The 14,673-nt window shown below is 39.2% G+C and overlaps 1 protein-coding gene across 1 annotated transcript in view; it reads left to right on the top strand.

Annotated features, from left to right (window-relative positions):
* The first annotated feature begins 1,457 nt into the window (after positions 1 to 1,457).
* IFNGR1 (interferon gamma receptor 1) overlaps positions 1,458 to 14,673 on the top strand; it is a 43,308-nt gene continuing 30,092 nt past the window's right edge. The window contains exon 1 of the mRNA XM_036767450.1: positions 1,458 to 1,762. Coding sequence (XP_036623345.1) covers positions 1,648 to 1,762 — 115 coding nt within the window. The 5' untranslated portion in view covers positions 1,458 to 1,647. The remainder of the gene's footprint in view (positions 1,763 to 14,673) is intronic.

The following is a 14,673-nucleotide window of genomic DNA, read 5'->3' on the forward strand; positions in this document are numbered from 1 at the left end:
ATATAGAGTGCTACGCAAACTTTAAAGCAATACTATATATGAGTACTTGATTTGTAATTTATCCTTTATGTAGCCTGCTTTGTATATATTTGTTCAAACTGTTGATTCCTCCCGTAGACTATAAGTTCTTTGAAGGCAGAGATTATCTTTTGCCTCTTTTTGCACCTCCAGAGCTTAGCACAATACCTGGTATACAGTTGTTGTGTTTGTCCTTCCTTCTCGAAGAGGACCAAGACATCAGGGAGATGATGACGTGACTTGCAGATGACTTCGATTTGAGGGAGGGAGGGCTGTGCAAGGTCACCAGCCTCACTTTCTCCTCCAGAGCCATCTGGGTCCAGTGGCCAGATATCTATTAGGAGGATTGCAGATGGGCACTTAACAAATGTTGATTGTTATCTGGTATAAATGTTTTTGCAAACCTTAATGTGTTATATTTTTAAAAGCTAGCTATTATTATTAACCTATGTAGATTGCTTTGTAAACCTTAAATCCTATCTAAACTGCTTTGCAAACCTTAAAAGACTATATAAACACCGGCTATTAGTGTTTTTAGTACAGTGCCTGGCATACAGTAGGCCCTTAACAGATGTTTACCAATTATCATAGGTATCAATCACTTTGCAAACCTTAAAGCACATATAAATGCTATTATTATGTGAATTTCTTTGTAAACCTCAGTTATAGAACCAGCTAGCTTATTATCTTTTATATATATACATACATACACACACACACATATATATACACACACACATCACTTTGCAAACCTGCTCAGCCCAAAGGGTTATTACCTTATGTAGATTACTTTGCAAACCTTAAAGCCTATATAAATATAGGCAATTGATAACTGGACAAGGATATATCTGTATATATATGTATATATGTACTAGCTAGCCTTCTTCTGCATATTCCTCCTCTCGTCTCAGATAAGTATCACTGGGTTTTCCGTCAATCATGCATCTTCGGGGACCGAGGCCGAGACTTTGCTTACTTTTCCTCCATAGCACGGTAGTTCTGGGACAAGCCGACCTGCCTGGGAAGTCTGCCCAGGAGTCCGCTCACTCCGTGCCTCGGACTGAGGAACGAGCGCCCAGGAGGACTCGGAAACACGCCTTCCCGGGCTGCGGTTTAGCAGTGATCAGAACACCGCGAAGGAAGCGGGGGTGAGGCGAGAAGAGTGGGTTGGGGAAGATGGGAAGGGGCGGGGCCAAGCAACGACCAAGGTCTTTCTCACGTGGTTAACCGCTTAAGGGCGGACAGCCAAGTGAGAGGAGAAGGGCTGTGTTTAGGCTGGGATGTGGGCGGGCCGAATCACGGTTGCTGCTAGGGTCGCCACGCCCACTGTTGGAGGCGGTGCGGGCGGAGAGACCTTTCTCTAGGGACTTAGATTAGCCTTGGCAGTCACCGCGGAAGGGGGATCATATATCCAACTCCGTCCCTCGCCCCCTCCCGCCGCCTCGGGAACACCAATCCGCAAGCGGCCGGAAGTGACGCGTGAGAGGCTTCGTCGGCTGGGGTTGGTGGTTTGAGCCTGGGAGCTCAGTCGGGGAAACCCATTCCCGCCGCCGCGGTGGTCGGCCCCCGCGTCTGGGATCCAGCCGGACCCGAGACTGTGGCTGGGTCCCGCAGGAAGAAAGAGGAGGGATGAGGCCCGGGCTCCCCCGGGCCTCCGGGGTAGGACCCAGCCTCCTTCTCCTCTTTGTCTTTATGTACCGGAGCTGGGCTGAGCCCCCGACCCTGGAGCCCGCAGCGTCCAAAGGTAGAGATCTTGGGGTTGGCCTTTGGGTGTGGTTGGGAGGGTGGGGCAGTGTCCAGCTGACTCCCTGGGGAAACCACCCCCGCTGTTGGTTCCCTGTCAGTCCTTGGCATCTGGGTATCCCTTCTTGGAGGCCGGAATTTCCCAGCTCCTTGGCTACGAGTCACACCATCTGTCTTTGTAGCTTCTGTTTCCCTGTGGGAGAAAATAATAAGGGGCGGGAGGGGGAGGAGAGAAGGAGAATGGGGCCGGAGTAGACCCACCCTGACAGCGAAAACAGCCCCCGACCCCGCTGAGGAAGACATTTTTCTCCCAGACTTAGGAGTTGTCCCATTTTTATGTGTCCCAGCCTAAGTCCTGTCCCTGCACACACACACACACACGCACACGCCCCCCAAAAAACCAATAGACTTTGTCCTGTATCCTCTGGGGGAGAGGTGGGCTGTTGTCCTGCGTTATTATCTTGGGAATGTTACAAGTTAACACTGAAATTTCTTTTAAAGTGGAGGAAAGTTTAACCAGTCTTCCCAGAAATGACCCAAAGGAAGCCATGTTTTTCCTTTCTTTTGTCAGTAAGGATTACACTTAATCGTGATGAATTAAAGATATGTAGGAACCAGAGACGACTTTTACCAATGGAAGTTATCGGTGTCCTCTACCCTTTCTTATTAACACACATGTTGTGGTGTGTATGTGTGTATTAGAATCTTTGGCATCATTAGGTTTCTTCACCCTTTTGACTGTATGTACTTCACTGGAAGATTTGAGTACTGTGACAAAAAGGTTTTTTATTACTTTCCCCCAAGTATATGTTTATATGGATTCCTATTTGTTACATTGCATTATTTTGCACTGTTACAGTGTTCGTGTTGTTACAGCTTACCGATATTTTCTGGGAGAATAGATACTTCAGTTAGACTTTTTAGTAAATACTGTACAGTCTTGATTACAAGAAGTTAAGAAGGAGATTCACTCTCCAAAATAGAGAAAGCTCTAACATCTTCCTCCTTTGACAGGTCAGAAGTTTTTCTCTTGTCTCTCCTCTCTCTCTTCCTTTCTATACTTTTGATTTCCATCGTCAGCTTTACTTTTCCCAAATGTGAGACTTGGGAACTACAAATTCAGTTGATACCATCATTTAAAAGGCGATTAGCTTACCTTTAAAGCTACAAGTCTTCAGATGGGGGGGAGGAGTAGGAAATATTGTGGTTTTAGGTAAAAAGTATTCTTAAGAGTGAAGAATCCTTGTGGTTTTTCTTGAGGTATTTTGGAGGCTTTTAGATGGACTTTTGTCGATTTGTTCTCTCTTTCTAACCAGGAGTAGGGAAATGGAGAAAGCTTTTGAGAGTAACTGCTTGTTAGTGAACTTCAAGATCCTGCTGCTAGTGAAGAGGGGGAAATGCATGGCATTCAGAATACTGAACTTGAACTAGGAACACTGAAGTACAAATTCTGCCTCTTCCAGTTACTACCTGTGAGACTTTAAGCGATTTATTTAATCTGTCCCCAGTATCTTCATCAGTAAAAGGAGGGGATTGGACTAGATAGTTTCTAAGGTCCTTTCCAGCTGGAAATCTGTGATCTTGGACAGCAGTCTGGGAAGAAGGAAACTTGTTGAATTGTAGGGAGATATGAAGGATTGTGTTAGAATGGAGTCTGTTGGATTAGCTTGGTGGAAAGAACTAATTATATATTTAGTTAAGAGGGCAGCACATTCCTGTGCAAATAGTTATTCAGTAAATGTTTATTGGGTAATCAGAGTGATTTGGGTTTAAGGCATGGTCGTTAAGAAAGAAATCTAGCCTACAAGCCCCAAGATATCTTTCAAGGTTTCAGTGATCAAAATTTACATTCCTTTGAGCAGAGCATCCATATTATATATACCTATGTGAACCAAGGGAGAGGAGAGGAGGGGTTTAGGTAATCAAATAAGGAAAACTATTTCTTACACTGTTTGATGTGCAAAATTAACACATCAACCAAGAAGGATTGGTAGTAAGTCTACTATGTGCTATGCTACTGTGTATCCCTAGAATTCTGATAAGTGCTAGGGATACAAAGAAAAAGTGAAAAAACAGTACTTGACCTCAAGGAGTTTGCATTCTAATATGGCAGACAAACAATACATAAATATATTTACATAACATGTATGACCTCTGTGGTGATAATAAGAAAATAAATATATATTTGGGGCAGCTAGGTGGTAAGTTGGATGGAGCACCAGGCTTAGAGTCAAGAGGACCTGAGTTCAAATGTTGCCACTCTAGCTGTGTGACTCTGGGTTAGTCACTTAACACTGTTTGCCTCAGGAAATGGCAGACCGCTCCGTACCTTTGCCAAGAAAACTTCAGATGGAGTCACAAAGAGTTGGATGTGACTGAAAGAACTGAACAACAAGAAACTAGAAAAAGATAATAAGGCCCCAACTGAGGGTGGTGGCTCTGAGTGGCTAGAAGGAAGGTGTATGTGCAGAATGTTGTAGTGTTAGAAAATCCAATCCAATAAATATTTATTAAGTTCCTTCTGTCTGCCAGCCACTGAGCTAAGCACTGGGGATACAGTTGATCAAATGAAAGTGAATCCCTGCTCTCAAGGAGTTTACATTCTAATGGGAGGAGGCAACACAGAAGTGGAGTAACATGTGGAAATGGGGATGCTGAGAAGAGGGAGCTTGCAGCAAATAGTCTGTTCTTAGTACATTCCACACAAAAGTACTCAGAGAGTAGTGGGAGAGTGCTAGCTAGGGAAGACTTGAAGAGAGAAATAAGTGATTTGGAAGAGCAGCTGGGGTGAGAGATAGCAAATCAGAGAGGAATAGGCTTGACCGCCTTGATGTGTTGAGGACCCAGTTAAAATTAAATAACAGATTTATAGTGGATCCAGTCAGCATAGTTCCTTTACAAAAGTTAGGGCATCCACCTTTGGGGAACATTTCACTTAATGTCAGATTTTTTAGACATAATTGATTAGTTTTGTTAATTAAAAAAAAATCTTTTCCTTCTGTTTTTAAAAATTTTCAATGATTGCTCTTAGGAAAGGATAAAGATACAGGGGAAAATCTAGGCAATATAAAAAGTAAAGATCAATAAAATCTTTTTTAAAAGATTTCAAATTTTTTAGTAAGGAAGTGGCATCCTTGTGAAACATGGCAAGATCAAGGGTATGAGCAGCCGTATCTGTAGCTAAGATGAAGTGGAGGCGCGGTTGTGTTTTATGTAGTAGTGGCGCCTAGTGGCTATATTCCTAGTTTGTAACTTTACTGCAGGTAGCACCTGAAGTCAAGTATTATTTCCTCTATTCTATGACTCAGTCATTGGACCCATATTTATTATACTAGCCTTCTTTTTCCCTTTTGCTCTGTCACCCTACCTCCTTTTGTCTATAGCACATTCTTCTGCCTTGGAAGATATCTTAAATTTGCTTTCAAAAAGTTTTCTTTGAATTTTGTTTTTGTTCATGATGTTACCACTCAATTTTAACACAGTTATTTGATGGTATATTATGCTGGGTTTTCTTTCGATTTCACCTTTTTCTCCTGCAAAGATCTTTTGTATTAACTTGAGAGGTCTTATATTCTTGTTTTTTATAAGTAAAATCAGACCACAATTATAGAGGGCTAGCCATGGAATTGACAACACATTGAAATAGTGCGGTGGTTAAATAACTAGAGAAGTATAGCATGCATGCCCAATTTGAGGCACAGTGTAAATCACAGTGAAATTTGGCTACAAATAGGATGGATTCCTGCTAGGATACATTTAATTTTTCTACAAAGGGGATTGCTGGGCCTACTCTTTATACCTTAGAGACAGAGGTTTCAATCACATTCTGCATTTTAAATAATTTATTTTCATATAATTCTAGGTTAATTTTGTAACAACATCAGAAAACTGAATGAATTTATTAACCAAAAAGCTCTTTGAATCCCATTGTGAAGTAACTAGAGAGTGAACCAGCTCAAATTCTACAAGTTGATATTGGGGTGACTTTTACTACATTATATTAAGACAACAGCCATCCCCTAAATAGCAATTTAGATTTTTCACACCTTCCCCCTCCACCAAGAAAAAACCCCAAACCTTTGACACCTCTTCCCTAAAAAAATTCTAGAAATTTTTTAATGACCAGGTATCATTTTTTAAACAAAGTAAGCCTATGTACATTTAATAGCAATAGCTAACATTTGTGTAGCTCTTTAAGGTTTGCAAAGATAACTAGTATATATAATTATAAATAATAAATACAAAGGGCAGATAGGCCCTGCTGTGGATAGTGCTCCGGGTTTGGAATCAGGATGTCTTATTTTCCAGAGTTCAGCTCCAGCCTCAGACTAGCTGTGTGACCCTGGGCGAGTCACTTAACCCTGTTGGCCTCAGTTCCTCATCTCTAAAATGTGCTGGAGAAGGAAATGGCAAACCACTCCAGTATCTTTACAAAAAAAGCAAACCCAGATGGGGTCATGAACAATCAATACAACTGATATGATTCAACAACAACAACAAAATACACATAGAGAATAAATACAAAATAGTTAAATACAAGGAAGCTGTTATTACATACATTCTGTATGTGTAGATCTGTGAAGAATCTTCATAGAAAGATAGTTAAACACATGGAAACCTATGAATTTAGAGAGAATAGATAAAAGGGCCCAGGACAGATCCTTGGGGGACCCTCTCAAGGGTGTGATATCGATGCTGAGCCAGCAAGGGAGATATATTAGCAGATAGGGAGAGAACCACGAGAAAGTAGTGTCATAAAAACAGGGAAGAGAGTATCCAGGAGAAAGCTCTTCTTTGAGCCGTTATTACAGGGTAAATGATCAAAAATTATACTGGTACTTCAGCATTTTCCTGTTGTGTATATCCGCCAGTCCATAGGGTTACACACTTAGAATGAGAAGGGCCATTAAAGACCATCAAGTTCCACCTCCCCACAACATTTTATGGAGGAGGAAACCAAAGCCGAGTTAAGTGATTTGCTCAGGGTCACACAAGTAGCAAGGTTTGAGATTGGATTGAAACTTGGTCTTCCTGACTCCCAGTTCTGTTGCCTTACTGTGCCATGCTGCCTCTCTGATTTGGCATTTCTGAGTGCATTTTTTGCCTCTGAGTAATCAAGATCTGCTTATTTGCCACTAAAGAAAGATTTTTTTATTCTCTTCCTCACCCCTCGTTTCCTTGTTCCTTCTGAGTCCAGAATGCTTATTTCCAGGAAGCTTGAGATTTTACTCTGCATAGGATATACAGACAGTTCTCATTTTACATAAATTCACATTTAAATTCTGCATTACAAAAAGAAAAATCTGTTAATTTTACAGTACTGTGCGCTCACGCTCTCTCCTCTCTCTCTCTCTCTCTCTCTCTCTCTCTCTCCCTCTCTCTCTCTCTCTCTCTCTCTCTCCCCCTCCCCCTCTCTCCCTCTCCCTCTCCCTCTCTCCTTCTCCCTCTCTCCCTCTCCCTCTCACTCCCCCTCCCCGCCTCTCCCTCTCCCTCTCTCCTCCTGCCCCTCACCTAGAGGCTGTACAGTCTCCCACCCCCCACCCCCATTCCCCTACCAAAAAAACCCAAAACAAAAGAAAAAACTCCTTTTTAAAACCCTTGAATAATGGTCTGGAGAGAACAAATGGATGGGGCCTGGCTTAAGACCTCCAGCACCAAGAGAGGGTACTTCAACACACCTGCCCTTGTGTCCAGCATGGGAGTAAACTATGTCTGCCCCTGGAGCCTGCCCTCTCCCTCTCCTGTGACTTCTTCAGGCCCCCTCTCTCCATGGGCTCATGACCCCCTTCCCGCCTCCCTCTCCTTCCCTCCCTTCCCATGTCAGTGAGCAGATTTGCATTACATAAAAATCACTTTGTGTAGAGCTCTTGGGAAGGTTGCACTTAGATAAAGCAAGAACTGCTTGTAATACATTCACCAAATAGCTTTTCTGCCAGTTAGCATGATTGGGCACTTCCAAAAAATTTTAAGTTATTTTTTGAGGAAATAGTTTGTAATGTTTTTTGATTAAAAAAAATTTCCTGTAGTTTCCAGGCACATCATAGGTAGTGAATGGGAGATTGTTTTCAATTAAGTTTCTTTATAACCTGGAATTTTAAATATTTGTCTACTAACATGAGAAACTTTCCCAAATTTGATCTCAAAGTACTTCTTGTTTATGTCTGTTATATGCATTCAATAAAGACATGTTTAATAATCACATCATTTCTTTTGTGATAAAACCACAGATACATCCTCAAAAGTTTCTCTCTAAACGTACCAGTAATTTCTGTCTAAGATAATACAAGATTTAGAACCTCCAATTTGCCTTTTAACTGGCTTCTGGGATAGAACATTTATATCCTTCCTCCAGGCATACCATATGTAGCTTTCATTGTATGTAATCCTATCCTTCCCCGTTCTTTGTTCTTTTCTCTCAGACCCTGTCCTTTTGGCATTTGTTGCCCATACCTCAGCTTAGTCTTCAGTTCTCAGCTCCCATACTTAAGCATCTACAATAAAAAATAAAGAAAAGCAAGATGAGAAGAATAAGAGTAGATTGCATTTATATAGCACTTCGAGAATGGGAAGTGCTTTACCAGTATTATCTCATTTGTTCCTCAAAAACTCTGGGAGATACATGCTCTTAGTATCCCTATTTTGTAGATGAGGAAGCTGAGGCAAAAAGAGGATAAGTGACTTGCCTATGATCACACAACTCTTAAGTGTCTGAGACAGGATTTAAACTGGTTTTAGGGCCATCTGCCATGCCAGCGCTCTCTACTGAACCAAGATTGTACATGATTTCACCCATAATAAAAAGGAATACGTACAAAACGATTCTTCCCAAAAGACTATCCAACCTGTTCTATTCGTTTATGAGCAAAACTGATTCTTTATCTACAGTGTCCTTTAAGTGGGCCAACTCTAGTTTGTCAATCCACCTACATATCATAGCCTGGAAAATAAGCAGTCTAACCTCGGTTTCCCCTATATTGATATTTAGGCCAAACACTTTGGGGTGGGTCTTATTTAAGGAGGCTTTCTGGTGTTCCCAGAACTTGATGCAATCAGCAAAATGGTATCCACAAATAGGAATATCTGGAGCATCTCAACTTCTCTAGAACTGCCCATTTCCATTTGGATTCTGTATTAGAAATACTCTATGACAGTGGCAAACACCTTTGGCAAACTCATGTCTCCTTGTTTTATTAATTGCTTGATACTAATCAAAGGAGTTGTTGAGCAGAATTATATCTTGTGGGAACTTTGAAGGAATCATATATGATTTTTGTCATAATACTGCTTAAGAGACACCTTGAAGGAAAGTCCTTAGGATGACAGTTTTACTCTGTGGCATCAAATGCTCCTCCCAACACCTCCCCCAAACCCCCAGAGTTTTTTTTAAAACTTTATTATTATTATGAATTTGACAAATATTAACAAAGATGAACTTTGTCCCACAAATTTTGGGGAGTATAATTCAGTTAGTAATAATTTGTATGCTAGGTACTTTGGTAAGTGCTGGGGAGACAAAGAAAGCCAAAAGATAGTCGCTACCTTCAAGGAGCTTGCAGTCTAATAGGAAAGAGAACTTAAAATCAACTGTTCCAACAAGTTATATTTAAGAATGGAAATAATCAGTAGAGGAAAGGCACTAGCATTAAGGGAGATCAGGAAAGACTTCTCATAGAAAATGGGATTTTATCTGGGACTTGAAAGAAGCCAGGAAACAGAGATGAAGAGAGAGAACGTTCCAGGCATAAGGAATAGCAAGTAGAAATCCTCAGAGACCGAAGTCTTGGTTAAGGTAGGCAAGGCACCAGATGTCACTGGATTGCAGAGTGTATAGTTACTGCTACTTTTGTTTACCCTTTTTTGAACTTTTGTTTTCTTTTGTTTATTTTTGATTCATTACTTTTTTTTAAAGGATTATTACACAACTCTTTACTAACCCTGATCCTTCCTACTCTCCCCACCCCCTCTAGTAACATAACACCAACCCACAAAGTGGACATGCCTGAAAAATGTATGTCTCATTCTGAATCTTTTGTCTACTTCCCATCTGTCATGAGGTAATATGAGCACGCTTTATCAGCCTTCTGGAATAACACTCAGTCACTTCATTGATCATAGTTTGTGAGGCTATGTTTTCTTTAACAATGTTGTAGTCATTGGGTCAGTTGTACTTATTTCACTGCATCAGTTCAAACAGTTCTTCTCAGGTTTCTCCGAATCCATCCCTTTCATCATTAAAAGAAATTCTGTACTTAAAACACTAAAAAAGAGCATTTTCATACACATAGCAAAAGAAAGGCAGTTTCAATATACACTCATTCATATCCTTTTCATGGCACTTTTTAAAAGTACACAATTACGTTCTACAGATTTCTTTCCCCACTTACCTGTTGGTACTTCTTCCTGAACTTTCTGTTCTCTTCTGAGTATTTTAGAATGTTTCATTGGACCTTGCTTTTTTTTTTTTTTTTTTGCATCTGTCCTACTAGCCCCATCATCTTCCCCTGTTAAAAACTTAATTCTGTGGATTTTGTTTATACAGAAACTTTCAGTTTTGTGTAAGCAGAATTGTTGATTTATTTCTTGAGTTCCTCTCTAAACCTTGTTTAGTCAATAAACTTTTTGTCCATAATTGTGTAAATTTTCACCTTACCTGTTCCTCTAAATTTTTTATGGTGTGACTTTATTCCCAGGGCCTGTATCTTTTTGGAGCTTATTGTGATATTGGTGTGAAATGTTAGTTTAAACCTAATTTCTGCAAGTCTACTGTATAGTATTCCCCTTAGATTTTGTTTAATCATTTCCCCAGTTATTTCAGTCCCTGGATTTATCAAACATGCTACTATATTTTATTGCTTTTGCATCTTGTATACCTAATGTGTTTCATCAATCAACTTTCTACTTTTAAACAGTACCAAATAGTTTCTATGATTATTGCTTTGTATTATATAGTTTGAGATCAGGTATTGTTGGGCCTTCTTCCTTCCTCCTAGCTTGATTGTTCAGTGGTTAAAGCACTGGACTTAGAGTCAGGAAGACCTGAGTTCAAATGTGACCTTACTTACCAGCTGTGCGACTCTGGGCAAGTTACTAGAACTCTATTTGCCTCGGTTTCCTCATCTGTAAAATGGGAATAAAAATAGCACCTATCTCCCAGAATTTTTGTAAGGACCAAATGAGATATTTGTAAATCACTTAACACAGAACCCGGCACTTAGTAGGCACTATGTGTTATTTTTCATTAATTCCCTTTGATAAAAAAAAAAAATTCTAGTTCTATAAAGTAACCTTTTGGACACTTGGTATGAAACTAAATCTGCAAACTAATCCTATGTTAATTATAATTTCACTTTTTTATTGTAACTGGACTAACTTTTAAGTATTTAAATACTATGTCATGCATGCATAAAGAGAAATGATATTTCATTATACATTTAAGCATAATGTAGTTTTCTTGTTTATCACTTTGTCTGACAGTGATTACTGTCCATCTATTTTTTGGACTTGAAGTATAGTGAATTCTGTTATAGACACTTTTACCTTATAAACAATATGTTATTGGAATTCTGCTTTGTAATACATTCTGCTAAACTCCTCAGTTTTACGGTTTCATGCTCATTGTTACGATTGTTAATTATTATTATTTATTTGTTATTATCGCACTTTTTCCTCCTGCTGCCTTCTTTACAAAGAAGGGGGTGGAGAAAGAAGGTATCTGGTCACTACCAGAAGTTCTGTAATCAAAGTGGTTTGTTTCTACTCCTTTCCTCCACCTTTCCTCATCAAGTCCAGACCATAATCTCTGTTTCACACTTCTGTTTTTTTCTTAATGACACCTTATCAGCCCTTTCAAAATTGAAGTTTGTTTTGCTCCTGTCTCTTCCATGCTTTCCCCTTTCCTGTCACCATCTATATTCCTGTGGAGTTTGATTCATTTCTACACCAAACTGTACTTTTGTTCACAATCCTTTTTTTAATTTTTAAGTTTTGTTGATATTTTTCCCTTACATTTGTGCATATTTACAGATACCCGCATTTCATGAGATAGCTATCACTTGTAACAAAGTTAAATATGTAAGTAAAACTAAAAGCACAGTGACCTCATCTGAAAATTCATGCATTTCACATGTGTAATACCCTCTCTTTTGAAATGAACAGTAATCTATTGTCTCCATCCCAAACCCTATCCATTAAGAAAAATAAAGAACATTTGTTCCAAATACACATACTCACGCAAAACAGATTCCTCTAGTGGCTGTACATAAAAACATATTTTTCATCACACCCTGAATCTTATCATCTTTCTGCAATGAAAGCATGTTTCATCATTGGTTCCTGAAGTCATGAATGGTCATTGTATTGATCATAGTTCTTAAAGTTTCAAAATGTTCTTACTGTATTATTGTTGTTATATAAATTATTCTCCTGTTTCTGCTTATTTTTTTCTTCATTAGTTTATAAAATCACCTATTTCCTTGCTTCGTACAGTACAATACTACATCATATTCATGTACCACAACTTATTCAACCATTCTTTAATTGTGGAGCATCCCTCTTATTTTCCCTTTTTTTTTTGCCATCACAGAAAGAGCTATTAAAAATATTTTTGTACACAAAGAACTTTTTCTTCTCATTACTTTTGAGTATAGGCCCAGCAGTGATATAACTGGGTCAAAGGTTATTGTTTAATAACTTTTGGTGTGTAATTCCAAAATGCTTTTCAGGATGGTTGTCTCCATTCACCGGTCTACCAACAGTGCATCAGTGTACCTCTGCCCCCCCCCCAGCCCCTCCCCCCGTTATCATTTCCTTTATTGTCATCCAGTCTGAAGAGAATAAAGTAGAATCTCAGAATTGCTTTAATTTACATTTCTCTGCTTTGGAGCATTTTTTTTTTCGTATGTCTCTAAATAGCCAGAGTATCCTCTCTCTAGAACTACCTTCTCATATTCTTAGTTGTTGTTCAGTCATGTCCAGCTCTTCATGACCCTGTGGATCATAGAAGGCCAATGTTGTCCATGGGGTTCCTGACAAAGATGTTGGAATGGTTTGTCATTTCCTTCTCCAGTGGATTAAGATAAATAGGTTAAATGACTTGCCCAGAGTCACATTGCTAGTAAGTGTCTGTGGCCAGATTTGAATTAAGGTCTTCCTGATTCCAGGTCCAGCTCTCTATCCACTGAGCCACTTAGCTGCCCCGCCACTTTAGATCATTTATTAATTAGGAAATGGCTCTTTTCCTTATGTAAATTCGAATCCATTCTTTATGTATCTTGGAATTAAGATCATTATCAGAGAAATTTAACTGCAAAGATTTTTTTTCCCCAGTTAACATTAATCATCCTTGATCCAGTTCAAATAATATTGAGGCCTATGAGATGCCTGCTTCCTCTCACTATTTCATCCATGTTTGGTCATCTTCTTCCATATTTAGGTAGTTTTCTTCCACACCTCATTAGAATATAAGCGCTTAATTATTATTTAGCCCTTTCTGTTTGTTCACATGCATTTATATAGCTTTCTAGGTTTCTTTTCCCACTTGTGTTTGCATATCAAAGTTTTTCTTACCTCTGGTCTTTTTGTCAGGAATGCTTGGAAGTCCTCTGTAAGTTTATTTTTTCTTCTGTAGGATTAATGCTCAGTTTTGCAGGTTAAGGTTGTAAGCCTTTATATTTTGCGTTTTAGAAGATTGTATCCAAGATCTCCTTTTTAATAGTTGCTGCTAAATTTTGTATGAACTTGAGTGTGGTTCTTTGGTACTTGAATTCTTTCTTTCCCATTGTTTGCAGTATTATTTATTTTATTTAGGGGCTCTGAATTTGGGCTGCAATGTTCCTGCATACTTGCAGTTTTTGCTTTATTTTCTTCCCTATTTTAACTTATCTCTGAAGTTCTAATAGATCTGGGCAGTTTTATTTTATGCTTTCTTGAAATATAATATGTACATTGTTTTGTTTAGTCATGTTTTTTAGGGAGCTTAGTGGTTCTTAAATTTTCTCTTCTTGACTTTTCAAATCAATTGTTTTTGATAATAGATACCTCACATTTTCTTGTTCAGATGTTTATTGTTGTCTCATAGAATCATTTAGTTATATCCATTCTATTTTTCAGAGAATCTACTAATTTGGTAAGCTTTTCCATCATTTGTTCTAAGGTATTTATGCTCCTATCACATTTTTTCTTCCTAAACTCTCATTTCATTACTAATTTCACTATTTTATCTCATGCTTCATTTCTCCTGCCACTCTTGTAGTCCTTGAGGACAAGACATTTTTGCCTCTGAAGTTTTGCTTGTAATTGTTGTTGGGTTACACTCTTCTTCTGGGTTTACTTCTTAGTCTTCTTTTAAAAACCAGTGTGGACCGTTTTTTCCATTGTGTTTGATATCTTCTGTTCATAATTTCAGCCTCACTTCTTGGATTGGGATCTTATGTTCAGAGTATTCACTTACACCTTGCCCTGGTTGGATTGGCCTTATTAAAAGTCTTGTTTCTCCGTGGTCTGAATGCTGCCACAGATCTGGATGGGATGACTAGTATGAGTCTCCACATTGTGCTTCAATCCCTGGCTGCCATATCTTTTTCTTGTTGGTCCACTGTGTGTTCAGACCTCAGCTGGCCTTTTTTTTTTTCCTTCTCTTTGTACATTCCTCAGTCAGGAGTCCCAGTAAGATGTTGGAGATCACTGGTATCAAACATCCTGTACAGTTTTGTCCTTTCCACTTAACTAGTGCTGAGGGCCCAAATTGGCCTGTGTCCTGCTGTGGTTCACAATGCTTGCTCATAGGACTACATGGCCATGTACCCTCCACCTTTTGTTGTTGTTATATCAGGGTCTCCCTGTTCTCCCTAGACTTTAAGTGAAGAAGGCACTTACAGACCCAGTCTAACACAGATTGTCACAAAAGCTTTCATC

The sequence above is a fragment of the Trichosurus vulpecula genome, chromosome 7, assembly GCF_011100635.1.
Source record: "Trichosurus vulpecula isolate mTriVul1 chromosome 7, mTriVul1.pri, whole genome shotgun sequence".
Lineage (NCBI taxonomy): Eukaryota > Metazoa > Chordata > Mammalia > Diprotodontia > Phalangeridae > Trichosurus > Trichosurus vulpecula.